This window comes from Eublepharis macularius, chromosome 5 (assembly GCF_028583425.1).
Source record: "Eublepharis macularius isolate TG4126 chromosome 5, MPM_Emac_v1.0, whole genome shotgun sequence".
Lineage (NCBI taxonomy): Eukaryota > Metazoa > Chordata > Lepidosauria > Squamata > Eublepharidae > Eublepharis > Eublepharis macularius.
In genome coordinates this window covers 82,073,702-82,098,618 of record NC_072794.1, presented here as the reverse complement: position 1 = coordinate 82,098,618, position 24,917 = coordinate 82,073,702, and the positions used below count along the sequence as shown (strand labels likewise).

Sequence of the window (24,917 nt, the reverse complement as noted above, 5' to 3'; positions counted from 1 at the left end):
TTGTGCAACAAGCTGATCAACTTCTACATTGATTTTGGTCACAGGGCAAAAGGAACATTCCAGGGCTTCAAATAAATAGATCTTATGGTAGGATCCATTTGGAAGGTCACTGGTGGCCCTGTGTAAGCTCCTAATGCCTCAGTGAATACATGTGGGATTCTAAGTCTTCCAGTATTGCTGGACAGACACTATGCACACTTGAACACTGTTTCCCAATGATGTGAACCAATTTCTTCCCAGCAGGCGTTTATTTTTATTTATTTTTATTTATTTTATCGTATTTGTATTCCGCCCTCCCCGCGAGCAGGCTCAGGGCACATAACAGCATTAAGAACATTTAAAACGTTCCATATAAAACATTTAAAAGCATCATACAAGAATATAAAAAATAGGAGCACTCTTTTTCCTGATGGCGGCAATACAGTTAATAACAAATAACGCAACAGTACAATTGAACATAGCAGCAGCTTTTACAATTCTCTTTTGGGACAAACAAGGGTAATGTCTGCCTGACAGATTCCTAGTGAACATTTACACCATAGCTTCCAAGGATCTGAAGAATCTGTCCATTGTAGTCATGAAGGTGATATTTTGATTTCTGTAATTTGGGAAAATGATCTTAGAATAGCTGCAAAAATATGTTGTTGTCTATGGTGGTGAATCCAGCCCTAGAGTCAACTCCCATTTCATACTTCTGGCCATTTATCTCTACAATGGCAATTGTTTCTGGGCACTGACCCTACACAGCATGAATATGTCAAATAGAGTACAATATTTGTACTTCTTTTTCAGCGAAACCCTCCAAATTATGGGCGGTTTGAAGCTGAGGACTTTCCCCCTGTTCTCTTTGTTCTCTGGAATTAGCCTTTGACAAACTCTTTCTATGTGACACTTTTTCTTTCAGGAGTGACACTCAGCATTCCTGAATCTGATCTCCACCAATTAAATATGCAGATGTGTTACTTAACTTGCATAATCCAGTTAATGCAAATGTAAGCCCCTGTATTTGCTCATTATCTGTTTCTTGGTTTTGAGCATGTGGAAGTCAGTGGGGTGCCCACTGCAAATTTCTCTAACATTGCAATAAGCTAGCGTTGTCAGCTTTGGGTTTCTAAATTCCTGGAAATTTTGGAGGTAGAGCCTGGAGAGGGCGGGTTTTGGGGAGGGGAGGGGCCTCTGCAGGATATAATGCCATACAGTCCACCCTCTAAAGTAGTCATTTTCTCCAGAGGAACAGATGTCCATCAGCTGGATATTAGCTGTAATTCTGGGAGATCTCCAGCTACCAACTGGAGTCTGGCAACCCTACCTTAAGGGTACCAGGTCCCCCTAGCCTCCTGATGGGAGATAGGGGACCCAGTGCTTACCCTTCTGGCTTTCCCATTATCTTCCTCACACCTGTGTGATGATGTCACTTCCAGGAAGTGATGTCATCACACAGGTGCGAGGGGGCATGAGTGCTTCATCATGGGCTGATTTTGGCTTCACTCCCAGGAGTGATGTCATCACACTGCACCTGGAGTGCACCCAGGAGGTCTATTCCCTCACATTCTCTCCCACTGACCAGGTGAATGGTGGCGGGGGGTGGAGGGTGAAAGCAAGGGAATGGGATCTCTAGTTTTAGTACTTGATGCAGCAGGTGCCATTAGAGAATGGTCAACAGCAAAAGCTTTTGCTCCACAGACAGTCAGTAGAATTGCATGTTTTGTTCTGCCCTTTCAATCTTATTAGCTTGTATATAGTAAGATAATCTTTCTGCATAACAATTCCAAGAGGCTGGTTGACTTATATCAAATTCTTCTATATGGCCCAGCGCAGCCATTTCCATAGTGAGCCAGCACCAATATGGAAAGGAGAGGAACAAGCTAGCCCAATGATTATAACAACATTTGATTTATGTACTGCCCTTCAGGATAACTTTACACCCACTCAAAGTGGTTTACAAAGTATTATTATCCCCACAGCAATAAACACCCTGTGAGGTGGGTGGGGCTGAGAGAGCTCCTAGAAGCTGTGACTGACCCAAGGTCACCCAGCTGGCTTCAAGTGGAAGAGTGGGGAATCAAACCCGGTTCTCCAGCTTAGAGTCCTGTGCTCTTAACCACTACACCAAACTGGCTCTGATAAATGTTTATTTACAGTAACTATAGGGCAGGTAACTAGGCTTGGAAGAAAAGATATAAAAATACTTAACTAAAGGCTATCTCTTGTCCAATAGGCCCAACCACGTCTTGGCCTGGCCCTGAAAAGTTCTTGGTAGGCCCTGCACTATTGCAGGCATCTAGCAGGGAAGTGAAACTGTATCCCTCCTACACTCCTGCTTGCACTGAAGCCAACTGGGATAGCCTCTTAAAGATGCAGTACACAATGTAATGGTTAACAGTGACAGGACTCTAATCTGGAGAACAGAGTTTGATTCCCCACTCCTCTGCTTGAAGCCAGCTGAGTGACCTTTGCTCTTTCAAAGCCAAGAGTCATGGCTCTTTCAAAGCTCTCTCAGCCCCTCCCACCTCACGGGGTGATTGTTGTGAGGATAATAACAATATATGGTGGTTGTGAATTTTCCAGGCTGTATCGCCATGCGATACAGCCCGAAAAATCCACAACAACCATCATTCTCTGGCCGTGAAAGCCTTTGACAAAATAACAATATACTTCGTAAACCATTCTGAGTGGGTGTTAAGTTGTCCTGAAAGGTAGGTAGTATATTAATTGGATGTTGTTTTTGTTGTTGTTATTATGATTATTGGGATTCTTCTGTTTGGACCCTCTTTCTAAACAGTCCGAGATCCTGCCCTGATTCTTGGCAGAGAGAAGGTTTTCATTTACAAGCTAACCCAATGTTTGTAAACCTTTTCTGGCATCATTTCTAAATCCTTATCAGCTGTGTTATAGGAATATATAAGGCTCTCATAATGTTTCAGGGCCAGATATTCATATAATTATTGATATATCATTATACTTGAATTTATATATATAACAACCAATACTATCCTAATATACCTTCATAATAGTTACTACATTATTTACTCATAATTGTAATGTCACAAGTTATCTAACACAGTAATTAATTAGCAAAATTAATTCCATCTGCCATCATCCTGGGTTTATATCTGGTATCTAAACAATTATATTAAAAAATAATTGATCATCTTTTACCATTCAAGAGGGGGTATAAACCCCTATGAAGATAATTATACTTGAGATAAAAACTGTTTGCCAGTGTGTTCTGAATTCATTTACCATTCTTGCCTTAAGATCCTGGTAATAAAATATGGAAAATTAGCGTAAGTGATGGAAATATTGTGACTTGCCTGAGACACTTACCAATCACTTCTTTAGCCTTTGCTCTTCAAGTTCTCTAAAGAATTTCTCTAAGTAACTAGTCTTTTACTCAATATTTCCATTATTAAAACAAAACACTTCTGCTAATAATCACATTTTAACTGATTCCTCCATTAAGAATATGGTTATTTATACTAGCTTAGTTTAGTCTATTATTATTATGATCCAGGATCAGTATTTGAGCCAGCATATACAATAATATATAACACATCTAAGCATATCTAGGAAATTGAACAATATACTTAAATAAAATTGTCAAAATATTGTTAAAAATTCTTAAAAGAAGCTGAGATATTCTGTCTGATTTTATGGTTATTTATACTAATATCAGCGCAAATTCTTACTGTATAAGCATTCAACAGAAACCAGCTCTTTAAGGCAGCTAGCTTAGCTCTGAACAAGAATTCTGTGTAAGGAGACCAGAGTGCAAAGGGAGAAGGAGCTTCAGCCCCCTCCCCTGTGCTGTTCTCATAGCCTGAAATGGCTCCACGGGTGCTTTTTCCCCATTGAGAGGCTGTACATGCCACCCTAGTGTACATATAGACCCCCCCAATGGGCAAATAACACACTCTCTGGCCATTTAAGTACAAGAAAGTAGTGTGCAGGAGAAGACTGAAGCTTTCTTGCCTTGTATCACAGTCCCTATCCCAAGCAGAACCATGCTGTGCTTGTGAATCTTGTTTCCTGCAGCTGCTGTTTGACTTGGAGATGGGCTGCTGGACCTCACACTGAGTTGTCTATTGTTATTAAAGATACACTTGTCAGTGTTGAGATGGCAAACATATGTTTGAACTCCTGACTCTGAAGAGTGTTGTATCACAACAATGCTACAAATGTTAGTGGAGAAAATGAAAACCACTGGGTATCACTGCTTGCTGCAAAACCTTCTCTCAGCAACATGCAGGCAGCAAATGAATTCAGCGCTAAAGGCTTGTATGTAACTGCAAACATGTTGTCCTCTCTACAGGTATGCATATGATACCAAAAGGCAATTCTTCATGGCATGCATGGCTTCGTACTTCAGAATGGATCTCTTCTACTGAAGCAACAAGGTATCAGCTAATGAAGTACTCTAAATATGTGGCTAGTGCAGGTTGTAAAAGCATGTAACCGATACGTCGTTAGAAATTACTATCTCATTATTAAATATGGATTACGAATTGTTCACCTCTATATTGGCAGAAAGGCTTAGAAAATGTATAGCAAGTATAATACACCCAGATCAGATGGGCTTTATCTCAAAAAGATATATGAAAGAAAATGGTCAATTTGTAATAGATGCAATGGAACTAGTGGGGAAAAAGAACATAAGACCACATTTATTTTTTTGGACGCTGAAAAAGCATTTAACAATCTCTCTTGGATTTTTTTACAAAAAGTAATACAGAATTTAAATTGTGTCTCAAAGTTTGAGAATTGGATACAAGGAATTTATACAAAAAAAGGCCAAGATTTTAATTAATGGGGTATTAACAGAAGAACTACAAATAGAAAAGGATATAAGACAAGGCTGTCCATTGTCACTACAATTATTCATTTTAGCAATGGAAATCTTTGCTTCAAAGTTAAGACAGGACTCTAAAATTAAAGGTTTGAAAAGTAAGTGACAAAGAATTTAAATTGAAATGTTATGCAGACAATGTTCTTTTGATTATCTTTAATCTACATGAGATGCTGCAACACATTAGCGAACATCTTGTAAATTTTGGAAAGTTTTTGGGATTTAAAGTTAATAGGAAAAAAACTAAAACAATCCCCAAGTTGTTAACAAGGCAAGAAGAAGAAAAAAATGAGGAATTGTCAGGATGTGAAATAGTAATGAATCCAGTGAAATATCTGGGCATAAATATAACAGGACAAAAGGAAACATTATTTAAAGATAACTATGAAGTATTATGGAGGAGGATTCAAAAAGATCTTGTAAGATAGTCAAAGTTAAAACTATCTTGGATAGGAAGAATTTCTGCAATCAAAATGATTATTTTACCAAAAATTAATTTTTTATTTCAAATGTTACCATTCAGTATAAAAGACAAGACATTTCAAAGTTGGCAAAGACAGATAAACCAATTTATCTGGGATGGCAAAAAAATGAGAGTAAGATTTAAAGTACCACAGGATGAAAAAAGAAGAGGAGGATTGGCAGTGCCAAATGTAAAGTTATAATATAAAGCGGCCATCTTGGTTTGGATTATAGACTGGATTAAAAATCTAAAAGGCAGATTAATACGATTATAAGTGGCTGATCTATCTGAAAGATGGCATAACTACCTTTGGGCGAAGAGAAGAGTGAGGACAAAACATGAAAATCGCGTGATAAGAGATAGCTTGATTCAAACCTGGAATTCAGCAAGAATGAGGATAAACCCACTGATATCACCAATATTGTCACCGATTGATGCCTTTTGTGATAAGAATCAGAGAAAAGTTAATGACTTTATAACTTATCAAGATATGATAAATTCTCAAGGAAAGATAAAATCATGGCAAGAAATCCGCGACAAAGGAAAGAAAATACAATGGCTGATATATATCCAGGCGGTCTCCAGATTGAAGGAAGCTCTCAAGGTTTACAAAGGTCAATTGAGGGATTTTACTGATTTTGAGAAAATAATCACGCAGAAAAATAATCATGTTTTGGGCCACATTTACAAACTTTTACTTCAATACGATACAGAAACAGAACAAGTTAAAACCTGTATGATAAAATGGATGCAAAATTTTGGAGAAGAAATAACATTTCAACAGTGGGAAAATTTATGGATTAAGGGCATAAAATTTACAGCAAGCCAAACACTCAGAGAAAATTGATACAAGGTGGTTTTAGATGGTACATTACACCAAAAAATATTTTAAAAACAGACAAGAAATATGTAGGGTCATGCTGTGAATGAAAGGACACAGATGGTTCTTTCTTTCATATGTGGTAGAAATGTAAAAAAAGTAAAAAAAATTGGAAAGTTATACATGCTGAGATTCAGAAGATCTTAAAAAATTAATTTCGCTATGAAACCCCAGACTGTGCTGTTGGGAATTATACCAGACGATGTGGACAGAACATTACATGAACTATTTCGATATTTGCTGATGGCAGCAAGAGTGATAATGGCAAGCAAATGGAAAGAAGAATGCCCAACCAGGGAAATTTGGAAGAACAAAATGTCAGAATACGTGGAGATGGCAAAATTGACAAGTTACATAAATAGAAGGCCAACTAAAGAATTTGAAAAGAAATAGGGAAAATATTTTGCCTATAATGGATGAGATTTATAAGATGCTTTAGTCCTGTAGATTTGAAAACAACTGCATTGTGTTATATTTGACAACCTGATTGTAAGATAATTAGTTATATAAAGATAATAGATTTTATAATATGGAAACACTGGCAAAAAGTCAACGTTCTTACAGTTATATAAAGTATAAGTAAAAGGTAATGAAAATATGGAGTAGAAATAGGTTGGAATTCTTAATAGTACTTTATCTTAAAGCTCCTAAAGGTTGTGATAGTCTGTAGTTCGGATCAGGCATCTGATGAAGAGAACTTGATTCTCGAAAGCTTATACTACAATAAAATAAAATTGGTTAGTCTTAAAGGTGCTACTGGACTCTTTTTGATAAAGGTTGTGATAATCAGTTACATTAATAAGTAGTGTTAGTGTTAACATTTGTTTTTCTCTCTTCTTATTATTACTAAGCTAACAAATAGAAATAGGCTTGAATTATGCATGTGTTGTTTATTCTGGAAAAAATATTTCATCGCGATTCTAATATTCATAAAGGTCATCATGACTTTGGTATCTTGTATTTTAATATGCCTTGTAGTACACAATTTTATATCTGCTTGCTTGTCCCCCCTTCCTTCCCTTCTTTTCTGTACTCCTTTTTTTGCTTTAATAAAATTTTTAAAAATTACTGTTGCTCACATTATTATTTAATCAATAATTACATTATTAATTTTGTGATTTGTACAATTCAAAGGAATGATATAATACACGTTTTCAAATTTTACTGTTCTTATTTTTGGTATCATTTTACTGCTATATACAAAATGCAATATATATATATATATATATATATATAAAATGTCTAAACTACACATTCCCCTTAATGGACTCAGGATGGCTCACATTCTCCTTATCCATTTTTAGATGGATATTGTTCACCAGAGCAATAATAGAGCATGGGGGAATACAGACCTCTTCAGGTAGGTTATACTGGCTGTACTCATCAAGTTTGGCAGCTGTCAGTTGATGATAACTCATGAGTCTGGCACTCCTTCTACGTTCTTGGAGCTCTACCTGTCTTTGACAGCACTGGAGCTTGTAGGAGATGAAGGAGGACTGGGATGGGCTTCTGCAGTCTTGTTGACAGTTTCAGACTCAGAATACTCTGTCTTGACTCTTCCAGCTGTAGGCTGTACTTTCCAATTAGCTGTTACTCTCTTGTTGCCCTTCATCTAACTCAAGGCCAGCTGCAGCTGAGTCTGTTTGGGGGCTAACTGCAGGCAGCTCTTCAGCTGATGAATTTTCACCGAGCATAGACTGAGGCTGACTTACAACATAGGCCATTCCATCGGATGGGGACCACTACAGAGAATGCATGTGTTCAGTCAATTGTTGCCCATTGCTGGGTCCTGTAGAAGGTCCTTTTCAGATGAGCAAAATGTTGTGGGGCACAAGGAGTAGAGGCAATCCTGTAGCTATGAAGGTCTAGTGTCATGAAACGCTGTGTATGTGATGGTCAGTACTCTGCATGAACCAGGTAACTAACAGGCATACAATGGAATAGCAGAATGGGTGTAATATGCACTCTTTGCCTAGCTACTGATAACAACTGAGCTGCAGCATTCTGCATCATCTGGAGTTTGAGTTGATTTTGAGAGGAGATAAATAAAGAGAGTACATTACACTAGTTTAGACTCAATCTTTTTGTGCTGTAGATACAGGCTAAAAGAAGTTGGAAGAAAGATTTTTAGTTTTGCAGCTGCATTAATTTGCTTCTCCAGCAGAAGTGTTGGGTCCAGTATAACTTCTAGGTGCCTTCATAATGTCAGGTTTCAGTTTCAATTTAACGCTCAGCCATTTAACCATAGCAATCAGGCAGTGGCTCAAGAAAGACCTCTACTACATCCCCAGGGTATTTGGATAGAGAGATATAGAGCTGGGCAGCTGTCTAGCATACTGATGACATCCAATAATAAAACTACGAATGGTTTCTTCTAAAAGTTTTACATGGAGACTGGACAATTTGAATTGCACCTCAGCCTCAGGTCCATTTATGTTGTATTAATCATTAGCTAAAGAAGAGAGCCTCTTTAAACATATTCAGAGTCAGTTTTCAAGGGTCTTTTCATTATGCAAAAGTAACCATTGTCAGCTGCAACATGATTAAGTTTAGGGATCAAGCATTCCAAGTCAGAGGATCTGGCTCTAAGGAGGCTGAGCCACAACATCTTTAGTTTAACAAATTAACCACCAGTTAGAAGGCTTGCTTTCATCTTTTGCCCATATCAATGCAAAGATCTTAACGTCTTACATAAGCTGACCCCTCACCACAATACCCTGTGGCCCTATTTTCTACATACAGCATTTTAATTATTTCCTGCTCGCCCCCCTCCCAAGAGCCAAAACTGGCCTAAAACAGAATATGCATCAGCATAGAATAAAATAAAAACTATACTAGAAAAAAAATCCCATCCATCTTTCATCAACATCATTTTAGGAACCAATTTAAAAGAAAGCCTTCAGAAGCAAGATTGATTTGCAGTCCCAGTCCCACCTGCAAAAATCTAAAGCAAACCATTTCAGAGGAGTGGTATTATATGACTGAAAACGCCTTCAATCAGACTGTGGCAAATGAACATCATTATGAGAGGGCAGAGCAAGGAAGAGCTAATGGAAAGAACTGGTGCATAGGTATATAACAGAAGAGAAAATCCTTCATATGTGTGGGTTGCTTGTCATGAATGGACTTAAAGGTAAGAACCAGAACTTTGAACTGATCCCAGAAATAAAGCCATTTTACAAGAAATGTAACATGTTCATCTTGATGTGTTGTGGTGAAAAGACAGGGAGCTACATTTTGCCAGATAATATCATACCAATGATATAAGCAGTATCACTGAGCTATTCTGAAATAACCTCTTCTATTAAACCCAAAAGCTGTAACTTCATACCATAGTGAACGGGGGCCTTTTTTTTAATCTGCAGTAGCAATTTATGTAGTATATTATCTGCTTTGTGTGACTTTGTCAATTGTTTATTGCTGTCTAATTAGGAAAGGCTTTTTGGGATACAATCACCACAAGATTCAGTCATCTTACTTACTCCTGTCTTCTCTTCAAAGATTTTGATTCCTCCAAAGGATATGGTTAGAAATATTTTCTGCTTGTGTTCCCCTTTTGAACGAGCTGCAGCAACAATTCCCTGTTGGGAGAAACGGTTCAGATTCAAAATAATTCATTTTTTTGTTTCTACTTACTGTTCATGAACATTAGCAGGAAGAACATTTCTCTTTAAAAAAAATTGAGGATTTTCAGCTTTCTATTGCTTCTGAGGTAGGCTTCAGGCACTATACCATTTTAAAACACTAGATCCCATAAGCAGACTTGCTTTAAATTTTGATTTTTTTTAAAAAAAAAGGCCTTCCAATTATGAACAACATAATTCAGGTTCTGGCTGAAAGCATTCAGTTTTGAAGGAACCAAAACTCAAAATAATGATGGAGCTGACAACTAGTAGTAGGTTTGACTATGAGTACCATTTTAGTCTACTTCCTTGCTCCTGAAAACATAGAAGGAGAAAACATTTCTTGCTTGGTAGGTGTAGCTTATGAAATGGATGAAATGAAGAAGCAGAGGATCCACAGCATTCATATCTGCTGCCACTCTTTTCTTTTAAAAATTCCCTTCCTATATGAGTACTAGCTTTCAAATACAAACATTTATACAGAATTATATAATCACAGTATATTTTATGTTAAGTGATATTAATGCCCTACTGCCATTTACACTGACCAAATTATATACTACATACACAAGGGGATTAATGTACACAAATTAGTCATTAAAAGTAGAAACACTCAAAGCAATCTGGGAGCACAAATTTAAAAGGTTGCAATATTTCAGCTAAAGAATTGCAAAGGCAGATGCCAGGAAGCTGCTGCTGATTTGGAATTCATATGCAGATTTGACTTTAATATAGTTGGATTCAGTAGGGGCTAGGTATGGTTCACTCTCTACAGAAAATAATTTCCCCCCCTTTTCATTTTATGTATACTATTTGTACTCATCCCTACTTTCCCAATTCATCAACACACCTACTCTGCTTGAATCATTTTTGTTTTTACCAGGTCTTGTTTGTCAGGCCCATCTGTCCACTGCAATGTAATGTAATACTTCTATGTTCTAGGATATGAGGCCTTCGGTCGTTACTTTGTATTAAATCCTCCCATCTATCCTTATGTTTTTTAGCTCTCTGTGTGAGCTTTTTTAGCTCTCAAATCCATAATAAATTGGTTAATGGTTGTTGTGGGTTTTCTGGGCTGTATTGCCATGGACTTGGCATTGTAGTTCCTGACGTTTCGCCAGCAGCTGTGGCTGGCATCTTCAGAGGTGTAGCACTAAAAGACAGAGATCTCTCAGGAACTACAATGCCAAGACCACGGCAATACAGCCCGGAAAACCCACGACAACCATCGTTCTCTGGCCGTGAAAGCCTTCGACAAATTGGTTAATGCTCAGACTGTCACAGAACTCTGCTATTTTGGCTTCATAAAACCTTATCCAAACTACATTCTTTTCCTGACAATCTGCCCTCTTTGAATGGCAAGTTTTTTGTTAAGCTTGAAAAGAGAGATGGAGAATGGCAGGGATAGGAGTTGTACTTAATTCACATTTTCTTGCAAGTATTCAAAATTAGAGGTGGGCATGAACCAAAATACGAACCAAAATTCATCACAAACTGGGCCAGTTTGTGGTTCGCAAATCGGCAGTTCGTCAGAGCCTGTTTCTGACAAACCGCCACAAACATTTAGGCTGTTTTGCTTGGTTCATTTTTTTGGTTCGTTTTTTTGGTTCATAACTGCAGACAGCCTGGCGCCAATCAATCAGTTGCCTAGGCAATGGGGGGATAGGCTTTCTGTAGCCCCGGAAGTGACCTTCTGCTGCCCTGGAAGTGACGTTTTCACGAAACAAATGAACCAGTTCGCTAACCGGGGCAAGTTTGTAAAACTTCGTGGTTCATGGTTCATGAAATGCAACGAACCACGAACTGTGTGGTTTGTTTTTTACCCCGTTCATGCCTATCTCTATTCAAAATGTCTCAACACTTTTTAAAAAGTAGTTGGAAGGAAAGCTCATAAAATGTGTATATATTGAGACAAGTCCAAGGAAGGTCATCCATCATTCTTAATTTCTAGTAAGTGCCAATATTTCAATATGTGGTTCTCAGATTTTTCAAGGAAATAACACTAGCAGATGCTGGTGTATTTTTATTTACTTAGGCATTTTAATTTCTCTTTTCTCTTCAAGGGGGATCTAAAATTAACTTACAAAATATGTGGTTTAAAAACAAACCAGCCTACCAGTATTTAAACAAAACACAAAGAACACACTTAAACACATTCTGGGCTGGTCTTGAATTCACTGGGTCACACGAAGCTCTTAGCCACAGAACCTTCGGCTCACAACTAAAGGCTTTGTGCTTCTTGCCATACCCAACCTAAAACATACATCTAAATCATGTGATTAATTGAGAGCTTCTCTCCCAATTTACTTCTATAAATATGTTCTGCATGTATTTCTTATTTGATATATTATTTTTAAGCTGTAAGCAATTGTATTCTTCTCACTGGATTTCCTTCTTTGCCCTCTCTGGAAGGGGATGGTCTATGAAATGTATTGGTCCCCCTTAGAACAATAAGGAAGCACAAGTTTTCAGACAAGTCCTTTGACAATGTGTAAGAGATTTCAGACTCTTGATTGAAGCATGACTAATACCACAATCCTATATACAGTTACACCCTTCTAAGTCCAACAGATTCAATGGATTTAGAAGAGTGTCATTTTTCTTGGGCTGTAATTTAAGGTTACTTCTGATGTGCTTTTTAAAAGTACCATGCAACCTAACTCTACCCTCCCATCTCCTAGTAATATTAAACTGGATCCTAGTAATATTAAACTGGAGGGTGGGGAGCCTACAACATATTAGTTGGCTGAGCTAGCTTCTACGAGTGAAATAAATATGAATTGTAAAATAATTATGAGATCTTTATCCCATTTTTATTTTACAGTAGAAAGGAGAATGTTTATGAAATGAAAGACAGAAAATATTATTCTATGACAGGGTTTCCACCTTCAGATCTGGGTTTTCTTGTACACAAGTCTTAAATAATTCCCATAGTTAAAAGGACAAGTTTGGTTAGAGGAACTGCAGAAGAAAGGAGTTAGGTAAGTTAAGCTCCTGAGTCTCTGCTGAAAATCATATCCCTGAAAGTGCTGTTTCCTGAAAAGATCGATTGATGTTTCAGTACCTGCATTTTTTTAGCGTACAGTTGGATCCTGAGATAGCTTTATAAAAGGATTACAGTTCACAGAGGATATACCTTGGAAAGGCTATTATCCATGAATGCTAAATGGAACCTCCAGCTCTAAAGGTCAGAATACCAGTGCTTGGTACAGGCAATAGGACACAGCTATTTCCTATGCCCAGCTTGCAAGTTTCCCATTGGCACCTGGTGGGCTATAATCACAAAGACCTACTAGGAAGATTCACTGTTCTCAGGGCACAGATGTAAACTCCCAAGTAAACTAGTGTGATTGCAAGCCCTGGGTGAGTTAAATAAAAGTTATTCTTGATACCAAATGGAGCTCCAATAAATCTACTGGTAGGATAAAAAATGGATTGGTGGCAAACTTGTTTCAGAAAGAGATATATAGTTATTTTGATATTTTCACACAATTTCAAACTAGACATCAACTGAAGAGGTGCAAAAATCTTCAAATCAAATTCAGCATGTGCCTTTTCTGTGGCTTTTATTCAGAAATATAAAACTGGCCTCCATGAAACATAGAAGTAGAACAAAAATGAACATTTTATCTTGACAATGTTAATTTGCTTGTTTGGGCTCTGTTTTCTTTTGAGTGGGTAGACTGCTTTTTGGAGATGCATTGCCAGAGATCACATTATTTAAAAGTAATTATGTGCAACTATCACCTAGTAATTTGCAAACTGTTTTGTATACATCCGTTAGTATTTACTGCACTCCCATGAGAAGACTCAAAGTCACAAAGGTGGTGACTTTGCATTCACAGTCCCTTCCCCCCTTCCAAAATAGCATTTCAGGTTTTATGTCTCAAAACCACTAGTCCATGCTGCCTCAAATAGAACAAAATCAATATGCCACAGGTAAGACTTCAACAGAAGGACATGAATATTAAAAGGAGAACAATGTTCTCATCGCCTATAGAGCAGGTTCAAGAACTATTTCAATTTGCAACACCACCTGTTTTCTCATGTTTTTAGTCACATCATAACATCATACAAGCAAATCTCTTAATTATGTTAACAAGAATCAAACATCTTAGAAGAGATATGAAAATTGAGATCCTCAGGGAAAGAGACAAAACGGCCAGCCCAGCCTTGTTAACATCCCAAAGTCTCCCAAACCACTTGCTGGCAAATGAAATCGAGCACTTACAGGGGAACCCCCCCCCCACTACATCCAGCTAAATCTTGTACATGTTTCTTAGAGGTATTAAGAGCCTGTCCTTTTAAAATGGATTTTTCTTCCATCCCTAAATACTCAAAATCTTGATGTCAAAACCAGAAACAAGCCTAGTAAAATAAATTTGCAATACTGTCTCCAAATACAGAATGTATTCTATACTGTCACAATAAAATCTTTTACACGGAGAATGCAAGCAGGATGCATAGGCTTCACAAACCCTCTCACACACTGATTCTTTCTTACCATCATGATACAGCCAAGATTGCTAGACAATTCTCACTGTGTTATGTAACAATACAGATTCTTCCACATACACTATAATGACAGAGCATAAAAAAGCTATGGATGTATATGCAACTGGAAGTATATGCTGAAAGAAGGGAAGGTCCTTGGCTCAAAGTGGTCTATGTATAAGGGTGATCCTACCAGCAGATTGCTTTTGATCCGTGGTGAGAATGAGGAACATGGAAGAGATTGGCTTGTATCAGTCTTTTCTCTAACAAAACATATCCTGCACATGTCTCCTTCCTACACTAGAAATGTGAAATTTCCTTATTTCACTTCTAGTAGCTAACACGCTTGTTGAGACTGAGCAAAACTTAGTGGATGGGTGAATATTTTTTTTCACCTCTACAAAAAGCAGCTCTACTTTCAGTGGCAATTGTATTCCACAGAAGAGGAGTGCTGTAGAAACAGGGGGCACATCAACAGGTTGTCTATGTCCCCCAAACACTCAGGAAGTCTGTAGCCACCCTATATCTGGCATCAGGTGGTAGCTGTATGTTGAGATGGTTTGTAGCACCAAATCAGCAGCAGCTACAATGCCACTCATCCCCTTCAAATTGCCCTTCATCCTAGCCAATCAGATTTGACTTTGATGACATTAATGAAGGGAAATGAAGCTTATTTAGAGTTAGGATAAAACTCCAGAATGGGCGTTACTTTGAACTAACTTCATTTCCCCTCACTGATGTAATTACATAAACAAATCTGATTGGCTATCTGGCAATCTCATTCTCACCTGGAAGAAGACAGGCAATTAAAAAAAAATGGCTCTGAAGCAGGAGTCATTCAAGGTTATGATGCTAGCAAACTGGTTCAAAAATTTAAGCTTATGGAGGAGTTCCAGATAATGTATTGGTTCAGCGCCAGTAGACAACAATTTTATTCAATGCCATTAAAAATAATATTTTCAAAGACGGAACCTCTTTTTTCTTTGGATCCAATATCATTTAAATTTAAAAGTTTCACAGCACCTTTAATTTCATCATGGAATCTTGGCATAACTTGTCGCCTCGTGCTGCAGAAACCTCGTCTATCCCAATCAGTTTTGCTTTGTATCGAACACCGTCGCCTTTAAATCTTTTTATTAAAGTGGCTTCGCTGCGATCCTGACCTGAAAAGACAGAGGTGCAAACTTGAAATCCACACAATTGTACAAAAATATTTGAAAGCTCAAAGCTTATGGGCAAGTGTAAAGGTAATTCATCTATTATATTATTTAAATATTTTAGTCTAAATTCATACTGATGATGAGACAGGGTTCTGCAAATTGTAATCCATTACATGGCAGCAGATTTTCAATAGGACATGAATGGGAGACAGAAGGGCCTGCCATGTACTGCACAAAGTGTTTAAGCAACAGTTCCAATAAATTAGCTGGGAGAAAGGGAGGAACCTAATTAGCCGCTCCACTAGTACAGAAGTGATCCTTATTCCCATCGAATCTGAAGGCTCTCAAAAAATTAAACAAAAACCAGTGCCATTTAACTGAAAGTATGTACAGTTTAGGAAAAAGCACTGCATTTGACACATTTCAACACTATCCACTAGTAAATCAACACCTATACTTCATATTCATTTCTCTAGTAGGTCTACAAACCCCAGGCTCCCACAACTTTCTTAATCTTGAGGGCTGAGGCATAGGAGATCTAAAGACATATTTATATAACTAGATATGGCAATAACTTCTACAAGAAGACATCACTGTGATTCTCTATGGAACAGTGAAATCCTTCCACCAGAGGTAACAACCTTGATTTGCCTCATGACCATTTATCTCAAGAGAAATATAATGTAATACCAAAGGCTGGAGTTCCGCTCTGTGATCTTCAGTTAACATCTCATGTAATCAAGACTTAATTTTAACAAACCAATCTGAATGTTTTAAATTAATGGGAACCCTTCTTCAAACAATTGTAGAATGCAGAACAGTTACTGTAGAAAATCTTGAGTTTGAATGTAACAGCATAGATGTCAATTAACACCTGGGATTTGACCCTGCCAAAATTCAAAATTAATCACCCATTGATGTAGCACAAAAATCACATGCTTTCACAATGTACTTAGTTGATTCAAAATAATTGCAATCTTTTTCTACAAACCTGTGCCACTTATACCTTTATAGATCCATACATATATTTTATACACACAGAGAGAGGAGGGGATGGGGGGACACTCCTCCTCTTAACTTTTCCCTCACCTCACAAAGTCCCAAATAGTTCTGTAGGTTTCATCTAAGAACTACTGGGGACAGGGAAATAAAAGCATATATCAACCTGTATATTTTCCTCTTTGGGGCAAATGGCAGCTCTGAGTCTCCTGTTTGAAATGAAGAAAACAGTGAGGGAGGCAATTAATCCTGCTTCCCTTGGAGTTCCAGTCAGAACCAGGACTCCCATTACTGCTATTTACAAGAGTTCATTTATGGATCTGGTTCTATCCTTCCAAATTAAGATTCCTCTTCCAATCGACACTGTCCTTCCACTTCCTTTTAGAAGACTGTGATTGATGCATAATTTTGTGAATTCAAAAAGTTTTGTAATCCTTATTTCACGTATCTTCACAAGAGCCTTGTGTGATATGTTAAAATTTTGTATGCTGCCTTGCGTCTTTTGAAAAGATGGCACACCCAGCTGCATGTGAAACATGCTTAGGCTGGGTGCCACTTTTGCCTCACTGCACGGATGGAGAGACAGCCTTACATTCCTGGGCATCCAGGCTTTGGGAGGTGGGGCCTGGCCCTGTAAAGGGCGGCTCCGCCTCTGTAGGGCTCAGTCAGCTTTGAAAGCTCAGCCTGAGCAGAGCATATATCAAGCTCTCTCAGCCGAGCTCCTCTGAGGCCAGTTTTACTGCAGACCCTCAGGGCTAGGTGGCTATAGCTACCTTCTTGGGGAAAGCTGTGATAGTCCCCTGCTTGTATCTTCAAACAACAGGAGGAGAGCCAGGGCCCAGCGCCAGGCTCAGTGGTTTGGCAGAGTTTTTTATTATTATTATTATTATTATCATCCTCTTCTTATTTACACTTGGGGACTGTTGGTTATCAGTCAGGAGGGCTAAAGCAGGGTTATATCCAGTCCTTGTAGGCCTCTAGCCTAATTAGGCTCTTCTTCCCCTTATTTTGTTGGGAGGGTGTACTTTCAGCAGAAACAGCAATAGGCTTTTCTGTAGGCCGCAGGAGTGAATTGCAGCCATCTGAGGGTGGATTACATTACTGCTCCTGGCTTAGCAGGGTGAATGCTGGTAGGCCTCCTCTCTGTCTAGGCTTCCCCCCGCCCCGCGTATACTTACTTAGGAGGGAGTATTTCTAGCAGCAATAGCTCGGCTTAAGGCCTTCAGGCAGCAGGGGGTGCATTTTGTGAAAAGGCTTGGCAGTTTATTCAGTTGGATGCAGCCATTTCGAGTGTGGCACTCGAAAGTACACCCTCCCAACAAAATAAGGGGAAGAAGAGCCTAATTAGGCTAGAGGCCTGCAAGGACTGGATATAACCCTGCTTTAGCCCTCCTGACTGATAACCAACGGTCCCCAAGTGTAAATAAGAAGAGGATGATACACAGCAGTGTATGGAGCTTTAAGGGGGGAACCATTCGCCTGGCCGGCTGGGTTACAGCCATTCACATGGATGGCTCGCACTTGGGGCAGGGGGTGCTCGCCCAAGCAGGTCGAGGAGTTGGTCCAATTGACCCCTTGTCTTGACCTGTAGTACCGCTAGTTATATCCTTGCCATTATTAAGTTTAATGTTGGTCAATAAATGGCCCAAATTTATACCCAAGCCTTGTGTCTGTCTCTTCATTCCGAATGGGGGGGGGGCAAGATGGCACACCCAGCTGCATGTGCAACATGCTTAGGCTGGGTGCCACTTTTGCCTCACTGCACGGATGGAGAGACAGCCTTACATTCCTGGGCATCCAGGGTTTGGGAGGTGGGGCCTGGCCCTGTAAAGGGCGGCTCCGCCTCTGTAGGGCTCAGTCAGTTTTGAAAGCTCGGCCCACCCACCACACCCTATGGCAGTACAGGATTAGCTGGTTGCTGGTTACCAGGGGCAGGTAGGAATTTTTTCTCCTTTTCCCAAATTGGCACAGGGAAGAGGTGTTTTTCGCCTACCTTGTACTGTTTTGTAGGTGTGGTATTTGGAGTGGTGGAACTGTAACCTAGGTCCCTGGCAGGTTAGATTTGGGTAGACAGAGCGGGCCGGTGAGCACCCAGTGGTACCTCCCCATTGGTGGGGAATAGGGGTCTGTCAGGGATTGGCTGGCGGGCTGTACGGCTGCCAGCTGAGAGGGCAGACTGCCTGTGGGACCCCCTGTACAAGTCCTTCCCTCGGGCTTCACAGCTGGGGTCTATGGAGCTTTAAGGGGGGAACCATTCGCCTGGCTGGCTGGGTTACAGCCATTCACATGGATGGCTCGCACCTGGGGCAGGGGGTGCTCGCCCAAGCAGGTCGAGGAGTTGGTCCAATTGACCCCTTGTCTTGACCTGTAGTACCGCTAGTTATACCCTTGCCGTTATTAAGTTTAATGTTGGTCAATAAATGGCCCAAATTTATACCCAAGCCTTGTGTCTGTCTCTTCATTCCGAATGGGGGGGCAAAGGTGATTTGTAAATAAATATATAAGAGAAAAAAGAAATTGTTCCAAGTCTGCTATATGAGGAATTTATAAACAGAGCTGAGTTTTGAATCCTAGTCTTCCTAGTCAAAACCCACATTTATGAAACTTCACACCTGTGAAGATAGTCTCAGGTAGGTAGCTGTGTTGGCCTGCTGTAGAATAGCAGGATTTGAGTCCAGTCCTTAGAGACTAACAAGATTTCCAGAGTATGAGCTTTGGAGAGTCAAAGCTTCCTTCTTCCAATACAGCCTCTGTAGCTGAGGAAGGGAGCTTTGATTCTCAAAAGTTTATATCCTGAAAAGCTTGCTGATCTCTAACATGCCACTGGGCTCAAATCCTGCTGTTCTCCACACACCTACTAATCCATGACAATGATACCAGTGCTCCTCAGCTCTGCATTCTAAAAATCACACCCTTATTAAGTTACTCACATTCATCTTTTAAAAGGAAAGAGATGTAATAGTTCTAAAATCTACTTTAATCTTAGCATTTTAAAAATACAAACTACTCCAGGACTCCTCCTCCTCCACTTCTTCCTGGGGCTGGAATTGTCTGCTGAAATGAATTGTACCAGGCTCATGTATAAACCTCAAAATGTAAGGACACTGAGATATGATACCCTCAGCACTGAATTTCTTATCAAAGGTTTGAATTCTTATGTTCCTAAACTATTTTTTATAAAAGGCTAGTGGCACATGGATGATGACTCAAAAAACTGTAAGTAATCTTTAAATTATGCCGGAAGGAAATGCCAAGGCAGATGTTACCACAGAGTGCTAAGAGCCATAAAGTAACATGTGCAACATTTAAGCTCTGAAAAATACACATCTGGAATGCACAACAATGCTTTACTATAGCATTAGGCTATCCTACATATTGTTCATGTGTATAATTCACATCTCAATTATTGTTTTCTTTTCCAGTAAATACAATCTGATTTGCAAACTTTTCAGGCTGACAGAGTCTAATTTTCTAACACCAAGACAAACTTTACAAAAACGTGTTTGTGTAAGGCAACAATGGTTGTTTTTTGTTTAGTGTTAGAACATTTATACGATCCTAACATCTTTCCCACTTTCAACAACTCTGTGAGTTTCTATGCAGTTTCTGTATAGCAGATGTACATTGAAAATCTGTCAAGGAATATATATGGGATTTTGACATTAGAAAAAAGAGAACTTTTAATCATTACCTTGAGAAAGTGTAAATTTAACATGTTATGAATATTTGTTTTGGAGAAAATTGGAAACCTTTTGTCTTAGATTGTTTTTTCTTGTTTTTTCTATATTATATATGTTTTGTTATGTTGATTAGTTGTTTTGTTTGTTCTATTAATTTATGCGTAATTGTAGAATTTTTGTTTGCTTTTACTTACATGAAACTCTTAATTAAAAAAAGAAATATATAAGTAAGAATAAAGTACTCTGATGCTATGAAAGTGCTCATTGGTAAACTGGGGATAAGGAGGTAGATATTTATATAATAAGTGAAACAAATGAACAGTGAAAATAAACAAATGGAGTAACAAAGCCTTGAGAGGAGTGAATACTAATATAAGCTCTGCCATCTTTTAAGGTTTTTTTCTTTTTCTTTTAACTCATTAATCAATGGATTAAAATAAACATTATTGAGTCTCAGCACAAGGACTATTTTTATCAGGCATAGTTAATTTTATAGTTTTTAATTGGCATTGTTCACTAGCTCCACTCTCATTCATGGGACTTTTCAGGGGAACAGAGGATATAGACTAGAGGGTGTCCTTACAACCTAGTTCATTCTATAGCCCAGCCCAGCAGGACTACAGCAAGCAGGCTACTGAACCACAGGCATCATGCCCAACCACAGGCATTTCTGCTTGTGCAAGATCTTTTGCATCCAGTTTCTAGGCACTATAATAAATATGAACAAATGCACTAAGTGTTGCACAAAATCTTGTGCAAAATTAATTGTGCTAAATCCATTTGTTTCCCCTTGTGCATCACTGGATCCAATCCCTCTTTTCCTCAAATCCTACCTATTTATCCTGCTCCATCTTTTGGTCCCTTCTTCGACAACCACTCACTTGTTTTAGCTCTCTGGGTTTCTCTGGACAACCCCATGGGTAGAACCTTTTGGGTTAAATGTAATTTTAATTCGGCATGAGCTTAAAGTAACTGACCACCAGGATTGTGGAAATGAGACTGGTTTCTTCTAACTTGTCATAAGTGGATTGGCGCCACTGAACAGTCTCACTGACATAATTACCACCATATCTCTTCCCTTCTTTCTATTCTGTACATTGAAAAGAGTATGTGGTCCTCCTGAGGGGTGGTGAAGCTGCATTAAGCTGGGGGGGAAGGTGTTCTTTGCTGCCCTGGCAGAGGAAAAAACACAGCACACTCTCACCAGCCATACTGGAATCAGGGGAGGGGCGGAGCCAAGGGCTTATAAGGTGGCTGAGCCCAATTCTCCTCAGCAGTTGCCTCATGCTCAGTGGAAGAGCAGCTTGTATCAGTGTCTCTCTCCCCAAGCACTTATGGAGGCCTGCAGCGAGGCACACTTCCAGCACTGACGGGCTGCCATAGATGGCAGTGGCAACCAGGGCTGGATTTAGGGTTGCCGGCATCCAGGGCAACCCAAGTCCGGCCCCTTGTGCGCGCGCTCCTGGCGCTGTGTGATGACATCACTTCTGTGATGTCATCATGCAGGGCAGAGTGTGCTGCCCGCACAGCGAGCCAGGTGCCCCGGCATGCCGCGGAGTTGGTGGAGGCAGCACGGGGGCTGGGAAGCTGCCTGCGCCATTCACCTGCAGGGCAGGCGAATGGCACAGGCAACCTCCCAGCCCCCCATGCTGCCTTTTGCCTGCCCCGCAGGACAGGGGGCACATGGCAAGCCAGCTGCTCCCTGTCCTGCAGGGCAGGCAAAAGGCAGTACGGGGGGCTGGAAGGCCGCCTCTGCTGCCACCCACATGCTCCCATCAGCTGGCAGCTGTGCCTGGCACCCCCTCCTTGGTGGAGCCAGTGGCAGACTACCCCCTGCCCCCCCTCGATCTGGCCCTGGTGGCAACACTGGGCTATCTGCCCGCATGGCTGCTTTCAAGCTTAGCCTGGCTTGTTCAGCACCTAAGGTGGTGTGTAGGCTTCCTGCACTGAGCCTGGCTCATTTGGCGTCCGGGAGACACGGAGGCTTCCCTGCATGAAGAGTGGTTTGTTCAGGGTGGTGGCAGTGGTGGAAGTTTTAATGCGCTCGCCTCCATTTCTATTATTTTTTTCTCCCCCCCCCCATGGTCATCATCCTAACATTCTAAACAGTATGCAGGACACATGCGGTACTCAGTACTCCCAGTCATTGAACATGTCCTGATGTAAAAATACACCTCCCCTCTAGATTTGCCAATCTTCCTGTGGGTAAAAAGAAAGGCGAAGGCCGCACAGACGGTTATGTTGCAAATTTCAATCTTTTCCTTTATTTCAGGCACACGTAAACGTTGTGATAAACGAAAATTTAAAGTCTAGGAGTGTCCACCCACCGGGGACTGCTCCCGACGGGAGAATGGCAACGGGTATGCCCGGCTAGATATCCCGTTTCGCTGTACAAACGCTTCTTCCAAAGCCTTCGATAGTTTGCCTGAAAGCATATATACATGTAATAAATACAACATTTACACAATGAATTTAAAACTTAAATTGCCCAATAGAAACGCCAAAGGCTGCTCTCCATGTATAATTACCGATAATTATGTAACAATCACTGGATAGGAGTAATTTATAGTTTGATCCCGTGCATAAAGCTTCAATCATTCACCAAGTCTCCTGTTCGGTGCTGCTACAAAGTGGGCGGGATTTAAATACAAACGCCCCCGATAGAACATTATCCACAGGTGCTAGACTGCTTAAAGTGACCCTTACCGAGTATTCACATGAAACTTTTTCTTGCAACCATACACACCATCCTGTACACATCACATGAATAAAATATACAATGCAATCCTGACATATCATTACAGATACATTCATCCGGATGTCCAGGTGCAATATACACTAGCACCCTACAAAAATGGTGTAAAATCTGCCTCCTGATTTAAACCCCCAGGAGCCAAGGTTTTGAGTTTGAAAATCCACTCCGTTTCTAGTCTCAGCAGGGTTCTTCGAACACTCACACCTCCCCCACTACTCAGAACCCTTAAAACTGTGAATTGTAACTCCCGTTCACTTGTATGGTTGCTGATGAAATGTTGGGTCAGTGGTGCTTCCAAGGTCTTATTTCTAATCTTTGACATGTGTTCCTGTATTCGGAGTTTCACTGGTCGAACTGTGCTTCCTATATACAATAAACCACATGAACATCTAATCACATAAACCACGTTTTGTGTGCTGCAAGTAGAAAAATCCTTCGTATATAAGTTTTTCCTGGTAATGGGATTCACAATAACATCTGTGTTAACCGATAGGGAACAGACATTACAGTGGCCACACGGGAAAACGGCCAACTGGTGTGGTTCTAACTGTCTGTTCCCTTCCAAAATCGGAATGTACCACCATGTCTTTGATGTTTTTAGATCTCCTAAAACCTACAATGGGAGGGTGAGTACATCCGGTAATACTACTCACTACATGCCAGTTCCGTCTGATGATATTTACAATAGGTATAGCTAAAGGGGAGAAATCAATCGACCACGCCATCCTGTCATCTTTTCCCTTTTTGGACGGACACAACAGGGAGCTCCTGGCCGTGGCATCTGCCCGTATCCTTGCCCTATCTACCACCCTGCTAGGATACCCTCTCTTAATAAACGCCTGCCTCATCTTGTCAGATTCTCTGACATAGTCCTCACGCATAGTTGAGTTCTGTTTGATCCTCAGGAACTGTCCAAATGGAATATTGCGTTTCAAATCCAACTTATGATAGGAGGAATAATGCAAATAAGCCCATCTATCCGTGGACTTTCTAAAGGGTTTCACTCCCAGTCCGCCCCCCGAAGTCTTATATATGGTCACATCCAAGAAGTTAATGCTCTGGGAATGGGACTGCCAGGTAAATTTGATGTTACTATTCACTGAGTTCATCCAATGTCCCAACTCCTCTAAGTGCTCATTCGTCTTCAGGATCATGGCCACGTCGTCAATATACCTCTTATAATAGAGAATTTCCCCATGTAGGGGGTTCTCCTCCGGATTCAAATAGTATCTTGCTTCCAGATCTGCCATGTATAAAACGGCCATGCTGGGTGCGGCTGGACACCCCATGGCTACACCCTTACGTTGAAAAAAGAACTGGTCTCTGAAACGAAAATAATTTTTCTCCAAAACGATGTCAACCAACTGCAGCAAGAGGCTGGTTGGAGGGACATCAAGGGATCGTGAATGAAGGGCATTTTCCACCACCAATCTCGCCCCTTCGTGGGGGATCGAAGTGTATAGGGATTCCACGTCCATGGTAACCAACACAGACTGTGGAGGGACCGTTAATTGTTCAATGGAATTAATAATGGCAGTGGTATCCTTGATATACGTGCCGGTATTCTGTACAATCGGCTGTAACACATAATCAATAAGAAAGGACAGAGGTTCTAAAACCGAATTAGAACCTGACACGATTGGACGGCCGGGTGGTGGGAACTTATTCTTATGGATTTTTGGAAGAACATAAAAAACAGGGGTCCGTGGAGAGTCATTAATTAGGTCCCTGGCAGAAACATCGTCTAAATCCCCTATTAATAACGCCTCATCCAAAACAATTTTAATAATCCTCTGAATATCAGGCAAGGGGTCCTTATTTATAGGTAGGTAATTCTCAATATTGCTTAATTGAAGCTCGATCTCCTTAAGATAATCAGCCGTGTTCAACACCACTACCCCCCCGCCCTTATCGGCCGGCTTCAAAACAATAGACCTGTCATTGTCTAAACCTCTAAGTGCATTTCGTTCCGCTATAGACAAATTGTGCCAGACCCTGCAGGGCCGGTGCTCCAAAG

General features: G+C 40.2%; 1 protein-coding gene across 2 annotated transcripts in view; it reads right to left on the bottom strand.

Moving 5' to 3' along the window:
* Positions 1 to 24,917, bottom strand: part of DAB1 (DAB adaptor protein 1) — a 321,139-nt gene that overhangs the window by 140,177 nt on the left and 156,045 nt on the right. For both annotated transcript variants that reach the window (XM_054979924.1, XM_054979923.1), the window contains exons 3-4: positions 15,330 to 15,469; positions 9,672 to 9,770 (exon numbers count right to left, since the gene is read on the bottom strand). In XM_054979924.1, coding sequence (XP_054835899.1) covers positions 9,672 to 9,770; positions 15,330 to 15,469 — 239 coding nt within the window. The remainder of the gene's footprint in view (positions 1 to 9,671; positions 9,771 to 15,329; positions 15,470 to 24,917) is intronic.